Here is a 27,974-nt window from a genome sequence, read left to right on the forward strand (position 1 = left end):
GAAGAAAAACCTGATTGAAGGTAATACCTTCCTCTCAAGGTTTTTGTTGTTCTTTGGAAATAGTGTACCAAGGACATCACACCCAAAAATTCAAGCTGCTTTAATCCACAACAATCACTCAACACAAGGGCCAGTTTCCCTGGGAACAGGTTAACAAGGGTAAATTGCCTCCCAATGTACTTGACCTACAAAAACCCGTATTCCATCATTGTGCCATTCAGCCAGTTATGTTACAGGCGCATTCACACGAATAATGCTAATAGAGCTGTGCACATAAGTGTACATACCGCAGGAGTATGTACTTTTATGAGCTCATATGTTTACATACCCGAGGCGGAGGTCAATTTATGAGCAAAACTATGTGTCAAAAATATTTGTCGACGTGTTTTTCGCGCCTCAGACTCAATGAAAAGTCTGTGTATGTAGATTGTTCGGGATGCGTTATGGCACAGTTTAAAAAAAATGGTGAGGTTATGGAGAGAAAAGAAATGACACCAGAGCAGTGCCTCAAAGCACTCACAGTGGTGTTTTCTATGAAGAGTTGGCAAGGCGACATAATAGCTGACTGTAGTTCTCGCTGCAGTACTATCTGATGTGCCTTATTTTAAATTTGGGATTTTTCTTCAGTGTACTGGAGGGACTAAACCACACAGACAACAAATCGTCTGTCAGTTATTGGTGTCATCTGGTGGGGCACTGACACATTTGTCTCCAAGGCAAAATCTTGACTGTGACCTGCATCCAGGCTGTCATCCTTTTACTCTCACAAATGAGGTGAAATCCTGTGCTCCAGTAACCGGTGTTCCCATTTCATTTCTCTGCTTGCCACATCAGCTTGGTGACAGCTTCACTCTGCATTCACATTCTGAGTGAACAGAAATGTGTATAGTTCTACAAATGTTCAGTTTCGACTTCCAATTCCTTGTCAGTCATCATGAATTCCCAGAGCCAGCAGCACAGGAAGCGCAATTCCGAAAACAAGAGTGACGCTCTCCTTAAGGCCCAAGTGGCTCTGGTGCTTGGGATGACCAGGCTGTTGGCCTGCACGACTGCCACTGCTACTGCTGATGATGTCAGGAAGAACGTGCACCGTGGCCACAAAAAGGAAAGTCCCACCCGAGAAAAGCATACCGACACCCGTTGCGCCGAGTTGGTTCTGAGGTGACGAGGAAGTCTGCGGACGCAAGCACATTCCCCAATTAAAATAGCAGTATAAGGTAGAATGAGAGAGGATAAACTGGTGTGTGCTGTCTTACCAGGTGAAATATGAAGTATGTCGGGATGGCAACAATTGGTGCTGCAGCTGAAAAGGCCAACAAATGTCCCTGGATGGATCTCTTTTCCAGTCCCGCATGTATCAGAAAGGCAACTAAACCGAAAGCTGCCGGAGCCTAACAGACAAAATACTTTTAGAGGTTGAATTCTCACTTCTGTAATTCAAGTGACACAATTCAGAGTTTGGGGGGAGGGTTTCAAGTGGCACAGTAAGGATATGTCTCTGAATACAAATTGTGCATTGAATAAGACAGTTGAAACCACACGTTTACATACTTTATAATGACTAAACTTTTGCTCATTTGTATTTGCTTAACATCAAAATAATGACAGAAGTATGTTTTTTATTATTCATTCGTCATTATTTTCTTCAAAGTCTAAAGTGGGCATACATTTCATTAGTACTGTATTTTGTAGTGTTGCCTTTAAACTGAATGATTTGGGTCTAAATAGAAAGAGTTTAGTCCGATTTCATGTCCGACAGTGAGGGTTGTTTTTTTTTTATGCATATAAAAATCTGCTGTGTATCAGATGATTGCCCAATGTAAGTATCGAGAAACAGGATCGATTGGAGACCCCGTCAATGCTCTTTTTCAAACATTCTGATATTGCACCCTAGCATTGACTAATAGGAAAGTATTAAGTGTGTCAAGGAGGCGAGGTGATCATTGCACGGCGCTATATCAGGGCTAGGGAGACTAAAGCCCAGTCATAATTCTGTCTCACCACCCTCCAGCCCCTCCCAGCAATGGATTTATTTATTTTATATATTTATTTCAGTTTTAAAACATTTTTTGAAATTCACAAGAAAATATCCATTCTGTTCCAATACATTTGCTGCTTCCATATTTGTGCTGCAGTTTTAACATGTGTATTTATGACCCATACCACCATCATGCTGGCTTTTAAACGGCATCCAGAACAGTTCGTATTCGCTTTTTATTTACGTTTAACGCAATATTACAACTTCAATGGAATTTTGATTGGAAGGTCTTAATTTGCTCCATTAGAGCCGTTTCAATGATTAACTAAGTAGAAATGATTTAAAACGAATGGCTGCCATTGGAGGCCAGGCCCTCTAAACAGTAAATAGTGTTTATTATTTATGTGTCGAGTCGAGGCGTATGTTTTTAATATGCAAGTTGTTTTCATGTGTTTAGATCAGATGTGTGTCACTTGAAATGTACAGAGAAATAAAGAGAAAGATAAACTGTTGGCAGGCATAATATTGATATTGAACACTTGGTCTTAAAGCTTTGTGCACTGCTTCACAATGTTGATGTTCTTTGTTATGCTGCATTCCAGAGACGTGGGAAGTTGAAAATATGTAATCTCTGACAAGGAGATGCCTACTCAGGAGCTCGTGGAAATTATCTACCCTGACTGCTCAAGATGCAGTATGGTGACGCCACAGAACAATGGCAGTCGACAATCATGCACCTTACGCATTTATAGGCTTTATTTTTAGAAATGTATTTTATGAAGGTGCAGCCATTCATTGTCTCCAGTTCTGCACACACCTATATTATAGGTATATAATATACCTAACCTATATACCTATATTATAGGTGTGTGCTGCATTGATTGGACAAGCAATGTAATGTGATCATCTGCACCCAGTAACGGCCAAGCGGGTGTGTCATAACTAAATGACATATTGGGTCGGCTGTGTCTTAACCTCCATGGCAGGGTCTCCGTCGAACCCCTGAGACTGATGCACCGAACCCCTGGGGTTCGATCGACCCAAGGTTAATAACCAATGACCTACATCATCGCTCCATGACATTATTTGGTAAAATGATCAAGGCTACCAGTGTAATTAAAAAAAAAAAAAAAAAGATCTGGTTTGACTGCTCTCCACAAACAAAGCCACCAGCTTATTTGTTTTTTGGTTTGTTTTAACTTTCACGAAGCCATGTTTAGAGTTTAAGCTTGCAAGCTCCAACTTCCCACCAGTCATGAAGGCAGCATAATTCATCGTCGTCACATTCTCACCTTGTGTAGAATCACGGCTAAAAACACGATGACTTGCACTGTCACCTGGCCTGTGGCTACCACTGCACCCAGAGCGAAGCCGTCAGCTATTTGCAAAGCAAAACACAAGCGGGTCATGAGAGTAGCTGCAAATATTCAGAGGGTGCTGACCTCCAAAATTCTGTTTTGTTTACTTTTGTTTTGTTTGTGCCACAAAACCTAGCAAGAATAAAGTTGCACGTATTTGTTCGCGTAACACACATTTGGAGTATGACCAGCAGATGCACCACAGTAACTGATTAGCATTTTCCCCGTAGCCCTTCAAGAAAATTTTGTGAAAGAGGAATATAAACTTTTTATTGGGTGTACGGTACTTTGCATAGAAAAAAAATGTGAAGCGTGAAATTAAACAGCAACTAGGCTGAGCGGAAAATTCTCCACTTTCAAGTGATGGCTGCAGTCTGTTAAAAAAACTAAAAGGTAAAGAGAGCCACGCAAAGTATTTCGAGATGCACTCATTAGTACTAACCTGATTAACAGCACATAGTTCATCATTTCTGTTGACGCAGTGGGGTGTGGCAGGTATTTGACGCGGAGGGTGTGGTGCCGACATTGTTTCTGGCAACATGTCACAGAAGGATCTACACCAGTAGTGCCGAAACAGTCGATTGTGGTCAACCGGCAGTCCGCAGACTGATTCGAAGTCGACCGCAGTGGGTGTTGGGGGAGATGGAGACGTGTGTTTGCGCGTTTTATTAAATTTATATATTTTTGTGTTAGTGCACACTGCATACGAAGCATCCTATCAGTCTCACATCCACAAAAAAATATCCCAAAAAAAACGACATTTTAAAAAGTAGGTTCACTTTAACCGACAGTCACGCATGACCTGCATCACAGGAAGTTGTTAGTGGTCAGAAGGCTGCATCTGCAGATTTCGATCAGAGCCGTTAGGATACCTCTGCTTTTTGTTTATTCTCATTCCGAGTTTGTTTGATCTGCAATGCACCCATGGCACTGGAGTGCCAGCAGCAGCATTTTACAACGGTACGCGTGACCTATTAGATATTTCTGCACTTAACACGCTACAAAAGTTCACGCACTGGTTGCCACTTAAATCACAGGGTAATCCTTCACACAAAGAAACACAAATGCCTCTCCCAAATCCTGTTTCTACACAATCATTATGCGCTGATTTGGTATATTTTAGTCACACACTAAAGTAATGTTTCAATTTAATTGAAGCTCTAACTGTCGCTATATAATTTAGAGCAACCAAACAAGAAAATAATATGCACAAAAATATGGTGATCACACGTGTACTACTGGATCATATTTTTAAATATAGTTACACACGTGATGGCATATCTGCCTGTATCTAGTTTAACACTACTTCAATGGCTTGCTGTTCATGACCTAAAAAAAAATTGTATGTCGGTGCTGTCATAAAGACTGTAATTGTTTTACTATTACTACTTTTGTTTTCCAGCTCACGAGTTGGAAATTACTGCTCTGAGGCAAGGCTTTAACTTTATTGGATGGATGGATGGATGGATGGATGGATAGATGGATAGATGGATAGATGGATAGATGGATAGATACAAAAATTAATGAAGCACACATGGTAAGTCACATGAAGTCTGCTTATTGCTTTGTGGATGGCCCTTTGCCCTAGTGGGCTGAAATGTGTTGTGTGTCGCATGCAAACAAACGCTTATAGAAGTGGAGTTAATACTGTATTAATATTACTCTACCTGCGGCGTGAATAACCAGTCCCAGCGTGGCTGTGATGGCATCACTGTTGGGATTCGTTTTTCCTGAAATTACAAAAGATAGGCAACATTTATCTTTCTGCCAGTCAAGACGAACTGAACGAGATTTAAAACCTAAAACATAATGTTTGTTCAATCGCCGGGTTTGCACATAACCATGCACTCCGATTAGAATGGACTTCAATCGGAGTATAAAGAATGAAAGCCAAGCTGTGTCTGGTCTGCGCCTGGTCTCTCTTGACGTAAAGCGTAGTTGGCGTAAATGCTTAGGGAAATGGTCGTAACGCACTTTAAAATGGCATCATGCAAACTTGTTTTAAAGTGTGCGTAACTTTATCAATACGTTGTTGTTATAAAAGTATTAAAACTGTCACAACCACTGTGCTAAATTACATCAGTCTACGCGTGTCACACGGTTGTAACAGGACTACTGGTAATCTGATTATCGGAGTGGAGCATATAAATGGCGGATTGAAAAAAAAAATATCACGTCACATGTAAATAGGTGACCAGAGATCTTCATTCAGACTTAAGGTATTTCACTCAGAATAACAAAAAAGTATACTGTAGCCGTTGTATGAAGTTGTATTAATATAGTTCCAACAGTCTGTCTGTCCTCTTGACTTTGTAGCCTTTTGCTCAGTTGGGCTGATTCCAGTACAGTATGTGGATTTTAGTTGTACAATCAGATTTCAGCCTTTCTGTGCAGCAACGTTAATCAAATCTTCACAGTTCTTAAGAATCAGTAGTGCTGTTTCTTTAACCAATCTGATTTTAAACTTGCCTTACACGGCCAGCGAGCTAGTCCACAATGATGTCCGCATTTTTCCATCCTCTGGTTGATCCAGTTCAATTAGTAAATGTAGGGCCGTCCCGATCTGATCGACATGATTGGAAATCGGGGCCGATCAAGTGAGTTTCAGCTGATTGATTTTAGAATTATTTTTAAGATCCTCCTCTTTGTTTTCAAATCTCTGAATAATCTCGCGCCACCTTACCTCTCTGAGCTCATACGCCCCTACACCCCTGCCCGGCGCCTCAGGTCTGTGGACCAGTCTTTGCTAGACGTACCAAGAACTAAACTGAGGCTCAGAGGGGATCGAGCCTTTTCTGTTGCTGGTCCATCTCTCTGGAATGACCTCCCACTGAACATTCGGCAAGCCTCCTCGCTGCCCATCTTTAAAGCCCTCCTCAAAACTCACTTGTATTCTTTGGCGTTTGACTCAGCATGACTTAGATTTGCTCTTGATTTTACTGCTTGGTGCTTTCTACCGCCTTATTACTTATTACTTATTACTGATTCATCTTACTGTTTATTGTATATGTTAAATCGCTCCATGTACAGCACTTTGTATGCAGCGATGGCTGTTTGAAAGTGCTCTATAAATACTGTTGACTTGACTTGACTTGACTTGATTGGTATCGGCTGGCAAAGATCAGATTTTTAGATATGCTGAATTTTTAAGACAAGTGTGAAATGTTTTACTTCTTTAATTCATTTGAACCACTGTTGATTTAACAGCGAAATCAACAGCTATCATCCCGGGATACCTTTACTTCCCAAAAATTAAAACTTATACATAAAACAACATCATTGAGATCATTTGGATGTGGTCTCCTTGTTTTTCTTCATTGCACGGTATTGAACGGGATCAAGTTCCTTGCACGTGGGTGCAAAAAAAATGCGATCAAGACATCCCGAGCTTAAATTTTTTTATAATCAACATTTCTGCTGAGTATGATGAGTTATATTTAAATGTTTTGTTTATGTCCTGTTACTATTGTGAATTGCTCAATAATTTACATGACACTGATGCATTATGCTATATTGCTACTGTAACAAAGTGGATTAAGTAGAGTTTGAATCTTGACAAATGCCTGTTTGGTTTATTAATGACACAAGTCATGATGGCGTTGTACTTTAATAGCATGAATAGCAACTGACAGTAACGATGGCAAGCCGCACCTTGCCTCTTGGGTTATACCATTTTAACTATACGGGGGGGGGGGGGGTTAGTCCCCAAACAATGCCCGCAAATGTCATGTCTACTTACCGCAAACGGAGAAGTAACTCGCCAGCTGATCCACCACAAACATGAAGGTGAAGCCCGATGTCAAAGCCACACCAATCCAAGGCTGAGGCGAGGGAGCACTTTCTCTGGAGGATTCGTTCACAGCAGCAGATAAAGAAGCTGCAAGAAAAGAGAAGTTACAAAAATAAGGACATACACAAATGCATGACAACAGAGTGTATCTCCAAGATGTGGTGATTACTATTTTGTCGTGTCCACGACTCTTGTATTAAGCCCACTCCTTCGGGGATGGTGATGGCAAGGGCTGTTCCGCACAAGAAACCTGCACCCAGGATGGAGACCAAGTGTAGGCTCCTCTGGAGAACACACACACACACACACTTTTTTACTTATGCCACATTTGTACGACCAAATGGCCATGTAAGGACACAAATCACAAATTGTTTTGAGGACATACTGGCAAAAGCAAATGTCGCGGTTTTTGGAACGAGGGCGACTTACCTCCGAAAGTCGAAACAATAAAGGGATGAATCCTAGTAGGAAAGAACCGACAAACATTACCGCCGATATTAATGTAATGCTCAACCCTCCGTCCATTTCGTCTTGTTTTGGGAACGGATTTTTTTAAAGTCACGAGTCGTGTCGTCGTTTTTTTTGTGTGTTTGTTTTTTTCCTCATTAAACGTGACGTGAGTCCACGAGGCCAGCAATTGTTATAAAACATGTTCTCCCATTCTCGTCTTCCACGTCGAGCCTTCGTACGTGACCGCCCTGCTACTGCTGAGTGTTGAGCCGGTTGCACGAGCAGGGGAAGAAAAAAGAAGGGCACGCAGTCGGGCTTTTTTTTAACTCTTTATGTAACACGCCTCGAAATGCATTCAACATTTTCGTCTTACTCTCTTTAGGTTACTTGGATGTTTGACTCCATTTCCCGCTCATACGTAAAATCAAACATGTTTGGCGTTAGAACTGAGTTTTTGGGTGCTCTCTCTCTGGTCCTCAAACTGTTTACATGTACAAATACATATAATCCGATAATTGATCCTGTAATAACTGGGTAAATTATGAGAGAGGATTTGTTATAAATTTGTTGTGATCTAATGGTTAACACATGATCTGCCTCATAGTTCTTTCGTTTGGTTAGAATCTGCCTTCCCGCTTGTGTCAACAATTCAGAGGCTTGATGCAGTTATTGCTTTTAAGGGATATGCCACCAAATATTAAATGCTCCTCGCTTTGGTAAACCTATCTCTTTTTTTCTTTAATGGCGCTACAGCTGCTTGTTTACTTCCAAACTTAGCTTGTAGCCGACGTGTGCACATTTTGAGCATGATGTCTCTGATCCATTGGTGAAAGGACACTTTGATTCTCTCCTCTTTCATCTAGAACTGCTTCAAACAACAAAGCGTATGAGGGAAAAGTGTTTGCGATTGCACGACTGTCCATGTTTTTATGTTATGTGCTGTGTTTATTATTTTACTTTATATTAACGGTTTTGTAAAGCTGTTGTGAAAGTGCTATATAAATCTGGATGGACTGTATTGGGTTTAATGTTTGAGCAGGTTTAATGTCTGTTCCTATACTTTTGCTCACTTGCAAAGTGGCTGGCTTCAAACAAAAGATGCTGTCCTGAGTTGTCTACAACACACCCAGATGTAAATGCCATGTCATAAAAACTGGAACTCGGTTTGTTTGTGTCATATTGAACTTTTGACCTGACACCCAAATATCTTCAGAACTCACAAAGAAAGCAACTGCCATTGCAATAATTTTGGAGGGAACTCGAAACAAGACTCCCCCCATCCCCTCCCAAGATAGAAAGTCTTTTCTTAAAAGTGCAATTTTAAGCCAAAGCTTTTTACTTAACCTGAAAACAGAACCATGTGACAATTTCTATTTACAAGTGTGTTGTTGTTAACAAAAACTATTGTTTTATTTCCAGTGAGTCGAGAGATGCAGAGGAGATTCGGTAAAACATGATTCACAATGTCGATGACTTTACAGAGAATATCTTAAAAATGATAAGACATCACTCAGGCCAACAGACTTGCACACACAAATGCTCTTCTTGAGATGACACTACACCTGCCATTTCTGCTATAATACACAATTGCACATGTATGGTTGTCCAGTGAACCAAAGCTGATCGCCTATTAGCAAGCACTATTAGCATCTTATCAACACTTGCAGTGGTCAGCTACATTCAAAGTTAAAGAAATAGCGTTGTCAACATATCCCGCCAGAACCCGTTTAGAAATTTCAAGACATAATAGAGGTATGCAAATGTCGAGGTATGGAACAGTCTCCTTACAATTAGAAGAGAACGCCACTTGAACACGTCAGACAATTATTTTGTTCGTACCAAAATAATACACGCATTCTAACAAGAGGTCATGGTCACTTGTCAGTGTTGTGATTGGACCCTATGGGAGTTTCTATTGATCTTGGCAGCTGTTTGAGTAGAGTTGTCATTGTGAAAGCAATGGAGTGGGTCTGAAAGATTAACTTTTGTAATATCACTGAATAGGAAACTTTTTTCTCCGCTCCTGCTAAGTAAGATTTTAAAAAATGACAAGTTTGATGCACAGTAAGGCCTCCATTGGGTGTGTGTGTGTGTGTGTGGTGCATTTCACATGAACAAATGTTACTTCATTCAGCTTGAAATATTTAGATGTTGAATGCATCTTACCCACAGTTGTGACTGTTGAGTTCTTTTGTGATTTAACATTTTATCATAGATCGTACACAATTTCAAAAATAATTTACAAATCAGCTTGGGGAGGCCTTAAACGGCTACAAACCACTTTTAATATACCTAACAGGATCTACGTGATCCAGTGCCTCTACAAAAGTTAACAAAGACAAGTCCGTGACAAACTAGTCATTATCCAGTTTCCACTGTAAAATGAATGAAAATGTCAGTATCTGTGCGTAAATAATGTAAACCTATGGGGAAGAAAAAACAAACAAAAAAAACACCTAACTATCATAACAGACTGACCCACCAACCTGTCCATCCTATTCAACCCAAAGATCGGGGTCAGGAGCAGCAGTCCAATGGCAATCCTAACTGGCTGCATCGCTTCACTGTAGTGTGCTAAGATACCACTCATCTTCCACAGTGGGAAGGAAATGTGTTCCAATCAATGCACAAGAAGGTCATTTGCTGAAAGAAAATAGTCGTCTTCTCTTTTCGGCTTCTATGATTTTGCATGAGCATTGCGGAAACATCTGCACCTCACTTGATAACCACATTCCATATGGAGCGCTGAGTGGGGACATTTTGGGGTACTAGCAGATGATTCTGGGGAAACCGCCACTTCTTGAAGACGCAATCGACGGTACCTTTGTGGAAAGTCAAGCTTACTGGAGTTCGAAGTCTTCTCATTAGACGTGCAACGATGTTGAGGACAAGGAGAGAACATTATTCCCTTCAAGACAGGGCCATAGTGGTCGTGTCTACCTTTGTGTCTTTTCCCTGGGTCCATGCCCTGTGGAGGTTGATCTGATGGGCTTTGCTGCTCATGCATTCCTTGTGCAAGTAGTCCTGGTGTAAGTATGTAAGAATCCTGGAGCTAGAATCCGTGTAATCATTAGTAGACAACACGCATCCATTAGCTTTTCATCCCTCTGTCAAATTGAGATGCTTTGATGAACTTGTCGGCTCTCTTCCAGTCCATTTATTCAGTGCATTCTTCTCAGTGACTTTGAAATATCTGCTGTCTCAGTGTCGCACTTCATTTTCAATGAGGCTGTCTTCTCCGGATTGGAAGTCCTCGTTGAGGCCATTTTCTACATTGATTATTTCCTCATCTTGTGACGACCCCTGACCGTCGTCCTCGCCACTGCCTGATCCAGCCTCCTCTGAATTTGGATCTTGCAGAACCTCAGCAATGTACATCTGCTGTTGAGAAAAGGAACAAACATTACAAATAAAGTCTTTCTCAAAAGCAACCTCAAGGCAGCACTATCGGCAAGATTTCTCAGAAAGCTTTTAGCTGATGCACAATAGGAATCACTGAAAGGGTCAGTGTTCAGCATTGTATTATATATACAGTAATGCTCAATTCCAAAGGTCTGTATTAAGTGAGTAATTTTCTAAAGACGTCACGTTTATCTGGGTTACTGTGACCCCTGCTGTTACATTTGAGGATTGCATCACGTGGTAGGAAGTGATCAGAGGCAAAGCTAGATGAGAGAGGCAAAATATTGCGTGGGGCCACTGGGAATTTCGGCAAGTTTCCCAAACGGCCAGTCAATTTGCGGCCGGTCGACCTGGAAACCGCTGTTACAGGTTACCACATATGCCTCACCACCACCACCAGCCACCTATCAAAAGTACACCCTCACTCACACATCTTGATGATTCTCCAAAAGTGGAAGAAAGCGCCACTGATTGTTATACAAGTCATTTTATTTAATCTCCATTTATCAGGTTTTGTCTTATTTTATAACTCCAATTAAACATGTTGCCTTGAAAATATATATTATTAAATATATATTAAATCTATATTTTTAAGTGCCCTGCGATTGGCTGGCAACCAGGTCAGGGTTTACCCCGCCTATTACCCGAAGTCAGCTGGGATAGGCTCCAGTACGTCGCGATCCTCGTGAAGGTAAAGGAGTTCAGATAATGTATGAATGGAAATATATTTTTAAGAATCAAAATAAATAATACAACAGTTTCTGACAAGATCAGAGTACTCCATATGCAACGTACTCTTAGGTATCATCTCCGTGTCACAAAGCTTTATCAGTGAACCTTCCAAGATGATGTCAAAAACAATTAAGGAACTACTTATGAGATGTTAGAAGGAGAAACTGCAGGATACAATGCAGAGGAATGTTACTACAGACTCAAAAAAAGAATATCCATAACAACCGAAGGTAAATGTTCTTTGCATTCATTTATGTCATGGTATTTACATCTATTCTTCCATTGGTCATGTCGTGATTGTTGATGTTATCTTCAGAAAAAAAAAAAAGACCTGAAATAAAGCGCTGAATCTTAGAAGAGCAACCCTTCGAGAGTGTATGAGCTGATTCCCATTTATAATGTAGTGCAGCTTTATTGCTTATAAAGGTTAAACAATAAAGCTGTATTACATTAAAAATATGAATCGGCTCATGTATCACTTTTTCAATTGTGTCTTAGCCTACAGCCCAGAATAAAAGCTTTAAAATAAATAAAGCTGCATTACATTAAAAATGTAAACTGGCACAGGAATCACTTTTCCGACAGCGTTATTGCTGTTTGAAATATAGCATCTTACTCACTTGGCGCAGGCAGAGCTGAATTTGAAAAAAGTCCTTTGCAGTTTTTCAGGAAATGTAAAACTAAGCCCCCCCTCATTCATTACTTCAGGTAACAAAGGTCAGAACTTTTTAAACGATACTTAGACCTGATAATTGAATTTGAAAGAGAGAAGGCATATTTACTTTTGATTTTCAAACTAGAGTGAATTTGATTTTGACGAATGTTTGGCGGGAATGTAACACATTTCCAGAGGCTGACGGTGGTGCAGAATTGAGGTCTGTGGTGAGAAGGGGCATAAGAACAGGGGGCTGCAGCCCGAATCCCTTTAACAAGGTAATTGTTGTTTGAGTTTATCAATATAGTCATGTGCTTCAATGTATTTGCTCCTGGGGCTGGTTTTGTGTTCATTTGTACCGAGTTTGCGTGGTGGTTAATGATGGCACATGGTCTATACATTTCCAACTGCGAGATACTTAAATTTACAAACACATTTGCTCGACTTACTGCAGCTTTGTTGGAGTTAGTCGTGCACTCAATATGCCCATTCACATTCCCATCCGATTCTTGAGTGTCAATCTGGAACACACAAAACACACAAAACACATATATTTAACTCAAGTTTGAAGAACAAAAATGGAAATACAAATAGTATAAGTTAAGAGGTGTTGTTACCTTGTAGTTGTGTGCGCTCAAATATTTAAAATGTCCAAAGCAGACGTGCAAGAGGCAGACAGTGATTGTGATGATCAAAACTATGAACGTGAACATGGAGATTGCAGCTGAAAACCCTGGGAAAAGAAATTTGGAGGACATCTGTTAATCCGGTGCTTTAAATTGTCATTTGTGGCCTGTAGGGGGAGTGCTTTTCTACCAGAGCGCATCGTGGAGAAGAAAAGAAGCCAAAATAGACAGAGAATTGGAGCAGCCACCACTTGGTTGACAGCTCCAGAATGGATCTTCTTGTCCAGTTTGGAAGGCAGGTAAGCATAGTACATGTTGTACCTGTCTGCTAAGTGTTTGAGCAGCATATACATCAGCCCTGCGCAAAGAAGTGGAGTATGAAGTCAGAGCAAATCCTATCAGGCTGGCTGATGAGCGAGCTTATGAAGAACAGAACAACATAATTGCATCAGGTTGCATAATCAGTCACAGACCAGGGTGATTGAAAAAGCTGAATTTACCGAAGGGGACAATAATAGGGCAAGTGATGCTGTAGGTCATAACCACTGTGAAGACGCACATCATCCAGGCATAAGCCGCTCCAAACTGGAACTCGTAAGCTTGATGCTACAGAATGACAAGATAAATATCAGATTTTATTGAGTTGAATCATGTGACTTTAACCTTCAAACTTAGAAGAAAATTGGTCAAACCTTGCTTTAATACAAAACCAATACCGATGGATTTACCATTCATAGGTCTAACAATATTACTACAGTGATCATATTTTTTACTGTGAATTATAACCAGACTTTCCATCATCATGAGCGACACAGGTTTAATGTGAGAAAATATATGGTTGTATAAGTGGTCACAAAAAGGGATAGAGATGGTACACCTCGTCCCAAAAATGAATAACAGATTGAGTATTGTTGGTGAGGAAATCACATACTAACCCTCTTGACGTTCCTGCGCTCGGCTGCAGATCGAGCAAGGCAAAGGCGGATCATGTACATAAGCAGACCGGGGATCCTGAGCAGGTCCATGGCATTGCCAATGAATGCAGATGCAATGACATAGTTGACAAAGAAGGCTCCATTGTCAGGAAGGAACACACACCTGGTGTGAATGGCACAGACAGATCAAAGAGCGTAAAAACTTCCATTCACTCATTCTCTATATATATCTATATACTGCTCGCCCTCATTAAGGATGCTTTAACTGGAGCTCAGCTGACTTTAGGCTAGAGGCAGGAAATACCACCTGGATTGTTTGTCAGTCAGTCGCAGGACAAGTAGACAATCATTCACACTCACACCTATGGGTACCGTAATTTAGAATCTTCAATTAACCTCACTTGCATGTTTTTGTGGGATGAAGCCATAATACCTGAAGGAAAGCCTAGCAGCGTGTCATGTAGACAAGTTTAACTATTGTTTCGGATAAAATGTGTGAGTTAGATGATTACCATTTAAGACTCATTATTCTCATTTACTCATGTTTATTTGTAAGGATTCAGAATACATCCTAAAAACGATAAATATGCTGCAGTGCAGCATGATTGTTTGAAATCATGAGATAAGCGGTAAACACACACATATTTCAGTGAATAAGTGCAGTAAAGCTTTTGCTTATCTGCACACATGCAACTTACTCAAATCTCACTTTCGCATCTGCCAAGAATCTTTTGTCAAAAAGCCACCGGAAGAACACATCCAAACTACAGACAGAAAAGACCATAGTTAAAACTGATAACAACAACAAAATTACATCATTTAATACATGCCAAAAAAAACAGTCCTGTACCGTAGTACTAAAACAAAAATATGCAGTACCTGCTTAGACCAAGGGAAGGCAGCAGGAGCACCATAAAGATTAGAAACGTGTAGCATTTGTGCATAGTAGTTCTGTTCTCGCCAGACCTGTAGGAACAAAAGGACACATTATCAATCTGTGAACACTAAAAGGCAAAACAAACAGGACAAACACACACGCACACATCCTGAAATGACTGCTTTAAATAAAAACCCTACCGCGTCCAATGGGCTTCAAAGAAGGCAGAGTAGTAGACAATGGTAGGAAGTAAGGCAGAGAAGGACCACAGGAGTAGGGTGGGGAAAAATTGAGTGATAATTGGATTCTGTGGGCAAAAAGCAGACACACACTAAGAGGTCATGACAATAACTCAACGACTAAATTGAGTATCTGAACTGAGGGCCAAAGTTTAGATCTGTCCGTATGTTTGTTTCAGTACTCCGTGCGCATTTTTCAAATCAATTTGCCTCCAACTTTTATGGATTATTCTCGAAGGCCTATCTAAAGTCAAAAGTCAAATTTACATTCACAAATCTGTTGTCAAGTCTCAGGGCTCTATATTTGTAGACGGCAACAGCTGGGCTCACACGGAAAAACTGCCGCAGCTCGATTTTGGTGACATTGCAAGCATCATTTTGCTTGCAAATGTCTCGCAATGTTCTTATAAATGTACTTTGCGTGCTTCAACCTACAGCACGGAGCCAGTATCTTCTTCCGCCATGCCAAGGACTGTGCCTCTTGTGTGCCGATTCAAAAAGTAATGCAAGGACCCACTTTAAATGATGGCAAATAAAGTCAACTTTGCTCACACCCACAACGTCGCCTGATGTTCATTACACCAAGCTGCATTCGCCTGTGAAAACAAAATCTTTGTCTAACCCGCCTCCACGTTCAACACCTCGCCACGGTAGACTTGCGCGGGCACAGTAAAGATACCTTTGTGATTGATGTGATTGTTTTCCATACAAACACAAGAATATTTAAGATATGACAGGCTATTTTCCTGCAAAAGTAACAGGAAAGCTGGGGATTACTTCATTACTTATTGATAGAGAAATCTATGAACAAAATTGTATCACGTTTAAAGTTTCGGTTAATTTGGGCATGTCTGGACATGCTCAGCGCAGAGGTGTCGGCCGTTTGGGCGGAGGGCCTCTTTCTTGAGTAATCACGTCAAAGCAAGAGGGGCGAAGGCTAGATTCAATCACAGAGTGGGAATAAACAAATTGGGAACAAAGAGTTGTTGAATACCAAAAGACAGTTTGGGAGCAGCTGTCGCGCCCAGGTGGACATTAGTCATCAGCAAAGTCTGTGACTTGTGTATTCGGGTAGATCAGATCACTACCGAGGGGCCGGACCCGGGGGCGCGGTATGCTAATCTCTGGGGCAGGGTCTTTCTTGTATTTTGCAATAAAAGTTCGAACCGGCGGGGAGGGAGCCGAGTGTGATCGCGGAGCAACAACCGTCGTTCGCTCTCAGAGGTCCGCTTCCGCCGATATTGAAGACAAATTTTCCTGTGTGCCGAGTCGTTTCTTTAACTTTGTCTGAGAAAATCTCTGACACTTATTATTAGAGATTTACAGAGCATTATAATTCTCACCCCTTTGTATAATTTAGAAAAAAATATAAGGTTGGCTGAGGATTATTTGTTTATTTATAATTGATACAAGAATAAAAGAACCCTTAATGTTCAAAACAAACCAACTTACATTAAGGTACTCCACTGGTTTGGTAACATTGAACTTGTCCATGGTCGAGATAATGATGGCTGGTGTGGTGAGGAAGAATAGGAGGAGGAAGAGGACACAGTTTATGATCAAGCAGCGGATCCACCACGAGAATCCTCCCAACGACAGATGCTCCCTGGGGGGGATAAAACATTATTTAACAATTAGATCAAAATCCAGACTGGCCAACACAGCTGGTTACTTAGCTGATATTGTATTGCTGACACAGTGACTTGAATTCACACTAACCAGTAGACATTGTGTGGATCGGGGGCATAGCTCACAGTCCAGTTGTGTGTCTGGAGTTTGTCACTAAATGCAGAGCTCTGAGGCTCTTGGCGACAGTGGCAGCCCTGACATTTGCAAGCGTTGAAGTCCTTCAAGATTCTTGAGACAAACCAAGAAAAATCATTAACCTGCATTGACATGTTCTTTTTTCTATATAATATATTAACAGTGCATTTCTTACATAGCAGTGATGGATTCGTTTTGAAAGGTGACAAATGCCATTCCTAAAGGTTTCCTGTTGACCTTCTCTCTCTCCTTCCTGTAGCCATCTTTTAATTGAGCTTCCAACTTGGTATAGTAACTCACAGCCTCTTCCTGTGTCGGAGATAAATATCCAAATATGGATGAGATTTATAGTGAGTTTAAGATTGGATTTCTGAAATGAACATACAGTGGATACAGAAATTCACACACATCTGTTCAAATGCCAGGTGATGTGTGATATAGAAAAATGAAACCACTGGAAATCATTTCAAAACTCCCCCTACCCCACCACCATTAATATGACATAAACTTAACAACTCAGTTTTTAAAAAAAGCAAGTAGTAGAAATCGTAATCGTAGTCAATAGTCAAAAATTCAAGGAAGAGTGATTTATGAAAAGTTGCAAATACCAATCAGTGTTAGCACAAAGCCTTCAGGCTTCTTAAAATCCAAAAGTGTCAGGAAAAGCCCACTAGAACACAGGCACATGCCCAGTTATAAGAGGGTCTGCAGACGGTGCAACCACATGATCATTTCTTTTTTTCTTCTTTTTGTAGCTTATAATGTTTTAATGGTGGAAAAAGTTTGGAAATTGTTTATACTGGCCTAATTTTCTAATTTCACAAAAAATGGCATTTGAACAGGGGTGTGTAGACTTCATATCCACTGTAGGTTATCAGAAAAATACCAATCAGAACGGCAAAAAAGCTATCATCTACAAAAACAGACAGGCAGAGAGACAGACATTTGATTGCCAGAAAGCTTTAAGCCGTGTTATTGTTTTGAGATAATGGAAAATGTTTTTCTGACCTGCTCGCAACCTTTGATGATGCAACAGCAAAGGTGTCCACACGGCTTTGGGTTTATCATGGTGGCCATGTGCTCTTTGGCCTGCAGATCAAGGAAGAATTTTTTGTTGCGCTCAGCTTTCTTCCTGCATGCAAAACAGTCATATTTCACACTGATGACATTGCAAATAAAGGATGAATCCTTATTTTCCTGTGTGAAATTGATACCTTTCAGAGTTCAGATACATCAGCCTGGCCACATTGTAACAGATGCGAGCTTCCAGCACAGCACAGTTTTCATACGCTTGCCTATTAAAAGTGACAGAGGGAATCATATTACAACAACAGTGGAGACAACATTCTGCATAATAAATGTTAGTTAAGTGGGATAGGGGCCAAGCACCCCTCCATACTAGAAGAAAATGACACATGACTTGCTTATTCTACTCATCTGGCTTCTATTACTAACATTTATCCTTATAGTCCGGCCATTGTCTCATACCGAGTACATAGTTGCCGAAACCAGCTTTAAGAGGAAAAGGCATGGCTCTCATATACTCTAATGTAGTTATAGAGTACATGATCAGACAGGAAATGAGATTCAACATGAAATCACTCAAAACAAATATTTGAAGGCCCTTACTCAAAGTGTTGCTTTATTTCCGTTTCTTCTGCATATTTGGAGAGTCCATTGACAAATAATGTTCGTTTGACCTGCAGTGAATTGGGGAGGGAGGATGTCAATAATTTTTGAAAATGTTTGACTGTGGATGGAATTTTGTGAAACCAACCAAGTCATCTTCCGCGTAGTGCATCTTGGAGGTGTGTCTTCTCATGCTGCATACTGTCAGTAACAGGTAAAGGAATGCAAATATGGTGTGCAGCCACAAAAGTGCATTACTGGATAAGATAAAAAAAAAGTTGATATGGCAAGTGTTAAGCAACACCAACTGTAAATCACATTCGTGCGAAAATTTGCTGCTTAAGAAATACTCACTCTGCATCTAGATTTGCTATAGTAGTTCTTCCAAAATTATAAGCATTGTTTTCTGTCGGAAAAAAAGACGACAATCATTTCTGCTTTTCATGATAATTTTGTGTCACGCAAAGTGGTCCCATCCTTTTGTGACAAAACACAGTGAACTCACCAAGTAGGTTTCCTGAGAAGTTAACAGGCAAGATGATGCCAACAGAGAGCACACCCACCACGACCAACAGGCCAATGATGTGGCGTTGGAAGGACAAATAATGCACTGCATCCTCCCCACACTTCTCCCTTATCTCATCATCCCTACAAGGTAAAACATAAGAAAGTGGGAGGTATCTGGCTTTAGTCTATTCATCGGGGGGGGGGGCATGTTTAAAAATATTAATACAAGGTCTCAACGAAAGAGCAAGGCCGACTGACTTGATTCGGAAGATGGCAGTGAGCCAGGAACAGAAGCCCTATAAGAGAAAAGAGCAATAATACGAATGAAACATGGCCAAACACACTTGCCCATTCTGTAACAGTAATGACATTCTTACTGTGTCTCTTTGATCCATGTCAACCGAGCTGGAAACTGAGGTGAGGCGCTCATAGCGTTCAGGTGCCTCTGTTAAGGCAGCGACCGCACTGTGTGAATATAACACAACCCAAAGCAGTGCCATGGTTTAAAAGAGGAAAAAGAAAAGTCAACACACCGGAACTGCCATTAGTAGAATGGAAACGCTTGTACACACATAAACACAGCCTTTTCACACTGCATTTGCAATAAAATGGTGCACTGGAAGCATAAGACCCAGGATTTATTCGCCTGTCCCTTTCAGACAAGACCCGTGGTTTATTGCAGGGAATGTATGCGCTTGCACAGACTAGAGACGGAATCCTGTTTTGAGATCATTCCTTAACAGTCAGTGCAACAGCAACAGTTACTTTCAAAATGAGAGAGCATGGAAAGTGAGTCTGAGAACTTCCTAAATTCTTGTTACATTGCAAACAGAACTCAGCCCAGAAGTCCAGACACATGAAAAAGATAGGAAGCAGATCCTTTTGAGTTCAGCAGCGCGAATGTGCTGTCCCTTAATATACTCTATTCAGGGGTCACCAACATGCTGCCCGTGGGCATCAGGCAGACCGTATTGACCATTTCAGTAGCCTGCGGGCCTGTTTTCAAAATAGCTCACCAGAGATGGTACACTGTGATTTCCTAGGAATGTAATAAGAAGTGAACATTAGAAAATTTGTTGCAGTAATTTAAAGTACTATGTTACATAAGGATATATATGCGTTTCCTACATTGTTATCTCATGGTTGATGATTATTATAAGAAATCATTAATGTGATCAGTATCTTCACACAGATGAAGACCATTAACAATAACATAGTTAAAGGCAATGTGAAAAAAAGTATTATTGCCGAGGTGTGTGTAACTAACTGAAAGCTCTTATCATGAATGAGTATCCTATAAGTAGTTTTCAGTTTGAAAACAGTTTGGTGACCCCTGCTCTATATACAAACGCGGGAGTGAGATGAGCACTTTTTGGTATCATAGGCTCAGGAAATGCGGGAGCTCTGCCGGAGCTCACAGTATGCTTATTAGAAGAATGATGTCACCCTCGCGAGAGGGTCTCCTTCATTCCAATGAGAAATTAGAGAGGGGTTGTTTCAAGTGTAGCAGTCAAGGTGAAGAGGAGATGAAGTAACATTACAACCTCTACTAAGAGTCTTGTCTGTGAACATCATGCTGTGCGGCCACACAAGGAGGCCATGCTTCAGAAAGAGGTTAATACAGAGATTAGTACACACAGATCTAATTAAAGACAAGGACACAGCAGCACAACAATGACATTGGCAAGAGGAGTGAGAATCATTTAGGACCCTGGTACTGGGAAACACCTGGAGGAGGAAAAACTAAAACACCAAGAATGAGGAAACCTAAAAGTGGTAGCTAGGTTAACAACAGAAAGAAGGAGCAAGTGAGGAAAAGCCAATACAAACATAACATACTATTCCCGATCATCCAGACGACTGTAACGCTGATCCATTCTCCTGGTGAAAAGACAGGCAAAACATTTAGTTATGCTGATACGAAGCAACTCTGCTTGCTAGTATGGGTGGGTTCACCGGTGAACCGAAGAAACATTTCACACCACAAGCATTCTAATTAGCTTCCTAGCACAAAAAAAACACTAGCAATGAACAGATACATAACCGCATCACTGTTTCTGATATTGAGCTTCACCACTCAAATAGTCTGCTTTCAACAAATAATATTTGACAAAGGACTTTGACAGCTGCCTTCCTCTCCCATCACCCCACTATGCTGCAACCCAATTATCAGTTGACACGCAGCTGCAAAAATAGTGGAGGAGTAAAATCCAAATTCCACAGCTGGGAAATGTGGGTTACAAAGCAGCATGTCATGAGGTAAACCTTTTCAGAATCCCCAAGGTTTTGGGTGTTCTCTGCCTAAAGTTGACATTTTTAATCTTGCCATTCAAATGTATTGGTGAGATTATTTAACCATTCTTCACAACACCACACTACCGCAAAGCACCTCTTTCGGGGTTGATTAGTAGGTTTGGGAGAAACTTGGATTCCAAGTATAATTTTTTTATGCATTGGGGATACACTAAAATGGCAAGGAAAAAAAGCTGTCATTTAATTATAAGAATAACGTCATCATTGTATAAATCTTTACTTGCAATAATGACTGTCCAGGATCAATGAGAACGGGAGATGTTATGTTGTGTCTAATCAGTATAATTATTTCATTTGATGATACTGCTGTTAATCTAAATGTAATATTAACCCTTTCAGCGGAAACTGTTACAACAGTGGGTAGCCTAACATGTTATTAGGTTCCAGGTTATTATTAATGATGCATGAAAGGGTTAATGTCAGGTCTGATTCCACCGAAAGTGCTTAGACTCAACCAGACACACCATGTGCTGCTGACACAGACTTCCTGTCTGGGTCAAATCCTTGAGAGGTTTCCTCCAGTTAGCCTCAGATCACTTAATTTTGCTGTGTCAACTGTGTATTCAATTGATTTTTTTGTTTTGTTTTTTTGTCTGGGACAAACATTGACTAGGCATATGCTCCCTTTGGTGTAATGAGCATATGTTCACTGCTGGCAAACATACACTTCCTGTTTTATAGCCTAATCCATGACAATGACTCTGGGTATAAAAACAGATTGTGAGTGGCTGTTTGCCACACTAAGCTTGACAGAAAATGCCTTCCCGCACCTAGCAAACATAACAACAGAACAGCTGTGAAGAAATAATTGATTGATTGTTTTACTTGTCATTGATTCCTTATTGGTTTCCTTATCATTGATATGATGTACAGAAATTGGGGTGGATTGATAATACCGTTTATAAATGTAACCCTGTGAAATTTGAGGAAGGACAGCCAATGCAATACCATATAATAAATATTTATTTATATAGCGCTTTCACAACAGTTTCAGCTGTAACAAAGCACTTTACAGAACAGTTAACATAAAATGACAAAATAATAAATACGATTCATAAAAAAATAAAGATTGTATTTATTTATTTTTTAAATGTAGCACATTACTTTTTGTTGCACATTTCCGAAGTAACTAAAACGACTTTAAACGTATCCTGACAGAGAGATACTTTACCTGTCAGCATCAGAGACCAGAGCGAGACGTCCATAGTCCCACGCTACTTTTCGCAAGAAAGAGAACACGACCAGCAAGCCCTGGAAGTGCACAATTATTTGCAAGAAATGGATGCATTAGAAAACTACAATATTGGTACTCCTTGGGGAAAAAACATGGACATATGTTCCAGAACAACTCACCAAAAAGCACATGAAGTCAAGGGCGAGAACAGTTGGTACGCCACCAAAGGGCAAGCCCTGCAGCACCGTGCTGCGAATTCGGGCCGAGTAGCAGTACTCTTTGGAGGTGGCATTGGGTGGCAGCGTTGTCGTACAGCTTTGTGAGTCAGAGCACGCTTGTGCCCCCCAGATGGCCATCCCTAATACAAGCACCTGCATCACTCACTGCAACATGATGACAATCTGTAAATAAGGTCAGGTGTGTTTAGAACACTCGGTATAAATCGCTTATGCACACTGAAAAAGAACAGGATAATAGCAAAAAATGCTTTCCAGTTAAGAGAAATTTTGAGCTAATGGGAAACATGAACAGATTAATAGTTTCTGTCCTCTTTTGTCCAAAGCTGACATTTCTCTTGTTCATCACACACCCAACCGCTGTGACAACACATAAGACAACCAAAAGGTGTTTATTTTTCTTTCAATAAGCTCATTCTTCCTATTTTGTGCTGTTACAATAAATCATTTATTTTGTGTTCTCTCTATAAATTAATAGGGCACTTCCGAGATCAAATTCAAGCATTTTCAGGACCAGTCATCATCAAGCTTCTTGTATTTCCCATTACCGTATGTCCAAGATGTACAAAAGGGATCTTGTTTTTCCTTGTACATGTATGTCACTAGTTAAAACTTAGTTTACTATTTTTCTTGTGTTTATGGAATTCGATTTTTTGATGATTGATGCAAATTGTACACATTTTGCATCTAAAAAAATGTCATGAAATACTTTGCTCCATTAGGGTCAGTACATATATCAGTTTTAATGACTCTAATTATGCCTTCATGGAAACAATTATATATCTAGTGTAAAACGTCGTTGTTGTACAGAAGACAATGATCTTCATAGGAAACAACAGAAATAATAATAGAAAGATTAATCCATTCCAGAGTGACCACTATTCCCTTTTACTCTCCCGAGCAAATTAGATGAAATGCTAGGCGAACATGGAACATCCGAGCACAGATTCAAACACAGACTTTGACAAATAGAAGCAAAGGTGAGACGAGGCCAGACAAAACATGTGGAGAACAACTCCACAGAACCCCGTATCTCATAAAGCGACAAATGCTTATGACTGTAGCAAATTCTGTTTTTTGTCAGGGGTTGTAAAAGATTAGAAAAATGTTTACAATTTTACTTGTCGCAAACACTTTTTCTGTCACAAGGAAAATGATAGTGAAGAAATACTATCAGTAGCAAGTGTTTGCAAAACAATTGTGCATTTGTAAACAGTCGTAAGATGCGTCGCCAAAGTTAAAATTTTTCCTTATGGATCCTCATGTCAGGAGAAACAAGGCCAAAGAGGAAGGCAATCAGAAGAGCCTATGTTTTACCGATGAATTTAAGGACACAAAATAAGAAGAATGGTGAAGGAGTTCGTTAAAATTTGAAGACAAGGGCCTTGTGCCAACCAGTTTTTGTGTTGAAATGAAAGAATTACAGTACACATAATTCATTTACATACTATCAAAAGTCACTGAATGACATCATTAACAGAGGCAAGCCCTGATTTTTGCCAACATTCGTCAGAAGACTTGACTTGATTCAATTTAGAATTCGATCAGTTTTTCAGGGACAAAATACCTTAAACGTGACACAAAATGTCCAGGACGTGAGAGCACTTTATTTTGGCAGACTTCAGCTGAGTGAGCATTGTAAGCAGAATTAATTATCTAACTTTTTTCTGTTTTATTCCAGTGTGAAGGAATATAAACACCATAGACTAGAAATGGATGCTCAGGAAACATGTTTGTTTTTTGGGTGATCACCACAATATAGCTGATAATTAAGACGGGCTTTATACATGAAAGTGCATTTATTCTTATCCTACGGAGATGGAAAAAGTATCCACACAACGTACATGGGAAGACGTAATCCGTGGGAAAATTGACTTGTAAGTAAAAGCCAAGTGCAGGCGGAATTGTACTCCACCTTTTGCAACAACACCCTTTTGGATAACGTGTCACAACAAAAACATCTTCAAAGCAGTTTCCTTAATTTATTAACTGGTATAGTGGTCGTACTGAGAAGAAAAAAAAACAATCTAATTTGCTCACTGAAAAAAGAGCATACAAGGTATATTTAACACTATTTTTTAAGACGACATTTGTGGGTTGGCACAAAATGACACATTTCAATAAATTATTCTTTGAGCCAAGAACACCAAATAATTCTCTTCAATGGGGTGATGGATGGGGAATACAATTTTTCTCTGAATCTTTTGCAGCATCATCATTAATATTTCCTGGTTTAGGTTCCTTCATGTCACGACTGTCCCAAGAACTGAAGCAATGACAATTTTAAATGCAGTTGACTTTACCTCCATTTCTTTTGTCTCAAAGGTTGAAACAAAAGCAACAAGCCTAGTTTGAGAAAGTAAGGAGACCAAAGTACTGATATATGTGTTTGTATTAAGAGGGTAAGAGTAAACGTGTGAATAAAAAGAAATACTCAGAAAGTACAGATACCTACAAAGTTAACTTGTGTACAACAAAAACGTACTCCGTTACTTCCCACGACCGTCTACAGGCATTTGAGACTCACATACTTTGCATGTTTTGATAAGGACATGAAAACAACACTGGTGTCCTAGACTAGAGTGTGCTGGTACATGTGTTTACACAGTTGCACTCCTTTATATTTGGCCTTCGACCGCAACATTCGCGATGCTGAGTGCTCATCTGCCCTAACACTAAGTCGTTTATCTGCTCCATGGAATGCTGTGACATCACTGCGGCAAGATGCAGCCAGAGCCCAACAATAAACCAATAGAGACCGCAGGGTTCAAATGGGCCGATGTCAGCCCGAGGAGGATACAGCACACCCAACTGTGCCCATGAACGCGGCCGCACACTTTTCAACTTAATTGTCCGTGTCACCTTCTTTAAAAAGACTCATCAAATCTACTTGACGCTGCTGACTTTGGACTTGCGGTTAGCTAATGGAAATAATGTCAGGAGTTTGTCAAGGTAGCAATGCTGAATTAATATGTAAATTACCGATTCGACATCGGTCAAATTCCTACAGGGAGTCAAACACGCTCAGAATAAATGCATATATTAGCCATGCGAGCTGCATTACCTAATAGATCGTTCTGTATCTTGACAGTGTCCCACAAGTTACATGTAACCATCGGCTGACAGACAACAGATAATCACAAGTATGCCACGCTATTTACTATCTTGGCCTAAGTGAGTTGAGTCATTAGAATTATTATTACAATTTTGTGATGTTCTTCAAAACAGCGCCTTGTAACAATAAATAATGACCAGAGTCGCTTATTGTGAGTATATCGTGTTAGTCTGCTAACGCTAACAATATCACTCAGTTTACTTGTGCTGTCAAGCATAAAGTTCATTCAGAAGTACCAAATTGATATTATAACTTCACCACGGGTTAAAATGAGGACAAATGGTGTGAATGAGCTCAATCCCGTGCCGGGAGGTAGACTTACCTTTCCGTATGCATTAAACAAGTTAAGTCGTCAGCGGACTTGTCACTCCGTCAATGGGGGCTAGCAGTGAAGCGTAGCCTAACTATTAGCTGCTCAACATAGCATAAGACAGTTGAAGTCGACCAAACTACAAGGATTTTTTTAAGTTTAACGTCCCTCGTCACAACGTCAGGGGAATATAAAATGATAACTTAGTATCTCGGCAAACTATACACTATGAACCTGTTTACAATGATGCGCTCGTCAACGCAGTGACTATTGTGCATGTCAAGATAGCCGGTTGGACAACCATCAAGACGGACCAGTCCAGCGGGCGGAGACGCCAATCATGCTTGAAGTATGGCAGACACAGACGTATGACTTGTAGACATGTGAAGCAGATTCGCAACAGAACCACTTAACAGAGCTTTCGTGCTGGGAGGAATCTATGTTCTATATTTCTATCAATAGAAGCGCATGCGTATGACGTATTTAGATGGGGAAAATAGCCAGCTCTATTCGCTACATTAGTGATTTCTTTGACATGTGCTCATTGTTAATATGTAAATAGCATTAAAAAGGTAACGTATTTCCGACATTTACAATCCGTCAAATTTATTGAATGTGTGATACACGACGCCTCTTGTCGCTTGTTAATTACGTCACATTTGACATTGGCATGGACCGAACAAGAACGGTAATAGAACTCATATTTTTGAAAAAACTGTTGGGTTGGTAGGACAAAAGCAGGCGTTTTAATTGTGTAAAATTATTTGAATGAATTCACATTAATAATGGACCGTGTTTGTTTCAACCATACGACCATAATTTAGCGATAGCATTAGCCACAGACTTTTGTACAATTTGAAGATCCTGAACAGTATTCCTTGCAGTGATGGCGCTGCAGCTATTTGCAAGACCTGTCACATGGCTCCTCGCTGATACACTGTGCTTAATTCCTCAGAAGACATTCGGGTAAGTTTTCTGGCAGCACACGCGGGCCACCGATCTTTAGCCTGCACCATGACTATTGTTTTATTTGACTGATACTGAAAGGTTGCTTAACAAGATTTCTTTTTAAAACATTGTGTACACATTTCATTTTATTCTATATTTAAGTATATTTATAAACGTACTGTACATACAAAGCGACACCAACTTGTTCGATGCATTTTGCCCTATGATCTGACACATTTTATGAAATCTCATAACCTCTGCATCACAAACATAGTAAACACATGTTCTAATTCGCCTGTTTACTATACGATCTACATATTTTATACTCCTACTACATTATTAGAGTCTCTTTAATGAAGAAGATATCCATACCAGTTAGCCTGACAACTGAATCAGCATCCTGTCAAAAATAAATGTAACAAAACTTTCTCCAGTGTGTCCTCTGCTGCAGCTGCCATTCAAAAAATGACCAGAGTGCGAGTGGTGGATAACAGCTCTCTCGGGAATACACCTTACCACCGGCCTCCAAGAGTGATCCATGTATACACCAAGAACGGCGTTGGAAAAGTTGGTGACAAAGTGTTGCTGGCCATAAAAGGACAGAAGAAAGCAGCACTAATTGTTGGTCACAAAATGCCAGGAGAACGTATGAATCCACGCTTCGATTCAAATAATGTCGTTCTGATCGAGGAGAATGGGAACCCCACAGGAACAAGGATTAAGGTTCCCATACCCACTCATTTACGTAAACGAATGGAGGGTGACTACTCAAAGGTGCTGGCAATTGCTAGTTCTTTTGTTTGATTGAAAATCTCTCCACTTGGTCGTTTTGTCAATTATAGTATTGTTTGTAATAGGCTCAAGTTTGTTTGACAGTCATCTATTTGCTTACAATAAATACAACCTTTACCTTAAACGCATGGTATGGTCTGTTTA

The 27,974-nt window shown here is 40.2% G+C and overlaps 3 protein-coding genes across 7 annotated transcripts; 1 reads left to right on the forward strand and 2 right to left on the reverse strand.

The window, feature by feature from the left end:
- Positions 1–14: 14 nt before the first annotated feature.
- Positions 15–7,843, reverse strand: LOC127610000 (zinc transporter ZIP9). Its single transcript, XM_052079652.1, has 7 exons — positions 7,556–7,843; positions 7,296–7,410; positions 7,076–7,213; positions 5,004–5,066; positions 3,271–3,356; positions 1,257–1,391; positions 15–1,174 (listed from the first exon to the last, which is right to left on the reverse strand). Exons 1-7 carry the CDS (start codon positions 7,649–7,651, stop codon positions 926–928), a joined length of 882 nt encoding a protein of 293 aa, XP_051935612.1. The 5' UTR covers positions 7,652–7,843; the 3' UTR covers positions 15–925.
- Positions 7,764–26,415, reverse strand: tmem63ba (transmembrane protein 63Ba). Of its 3 annotated transcripts, none has more exons than XM_052079604.1 (24): positions 26,103–26,415; positions 22,609–22,830; positions 22,427–22,506; positions 20,782–20,823; positions 19,320–19,407; positions 19,201–19,238; positions 18,941–19,083; positions 18,790–18,841; positions 18,584–18,692; positions 18,436–18,506; positions 18,021–18,101; positions 17,815–17,938; positions 16,982–17,115; positions 16,762–16,899; positions 16,495–16,648; positions 15,004–15,110; positions 14,806–14,892; positions 14,625–14,690; positions 13,927–14,089; positions 13,492–13,597; positions 13,182–13,349; positions 12,983–13,098; positions 12,815–12,886; positions 7,764–10,954 (listed from the first exon to the last, which is right to left on the reverse strand). In XM_052079604.1, exons 2-24 carry the CDS (start codon positions 22,804–22,806, stop codon positions 10,778–10,780), a joined length of 2,514 nt encoding a protein of 837 aa, XP_051935564.1. In that variant the 5' UTR covers positions 22,807–22,830; positions 26,103–26,415; the 3' UTR covers positions 7,764–10,777. The 3 variants fall into 3 exon arrangements, with proteins under 3 accessions (XP_051935564.1, XP_051935563.1, XP_051935565.1); XM_052079603.1 differs by having other exon boundaries at positions 7,764–10,957; positions 26,103–26,414; XM_052079605.1 differs by lacking the exon at positions 20,782–20,823 and having other exon boundaries at positions 7,764–10,957; positions 26,103–26,414.
- mrpl14 (mitochondrial ribosomal protein L14) lies at positions 12,559–27,954 on the forward strand. Of its 3 annotated transcripts, XM_052079665.1 has the most exons (4): positions 12,559–12,643; positions 13,165–13,290; positions 26,975–27,056; positions 27,473–27,954. In XM_052079665.1, the coding sequence occupies exons 3-4, from the start codon at positions 26,977–26,979 to the stop codon at positions 27,840–27,842; spliced, it is 450 nt and encodes a 149-aa protein (XP_051935625.1). In that variant the 5' UTR covers positions 12,559–12,643; positions 13,165–13,290; positions 26,975–26,976; the 3' UTR covers positions 27,843–27,954. The 3 variants fall into 3 exon arrangements, with proteins under 3 accessions (XP_051935625.1, XP_051935624.1, XP_051935623.1); XM_052079664.1 differs by lacking the exons at positions 12,559–12,643; positions 13,165–13,290 and adding an exon at positions 26,588–26,662; XM_052079663.1 differs by lacking the exons at positions 12,559–12,643; positions 13,165–13,290 and adding an exon at positions 26,748–26,778.
- The last annotated feature ends 20 nt before the right edge of the window (positions 27,955–27,974 follow it).

The sequence above is a fragment of the Hippocampus zosterae genome, chromosome 11 (genome assembly GCF_025434085.1).
Source record: "Hippocampus zosterae strain Florida chromosome 11, ASM2543408v3, whole genome shotgun sequence".
NCBI lineage: Eukaryota > Metazoa > Chordata > Actinopteri > Syngnathiformes > Syngnathidae > Hippocampus > Hippocampus zosterae.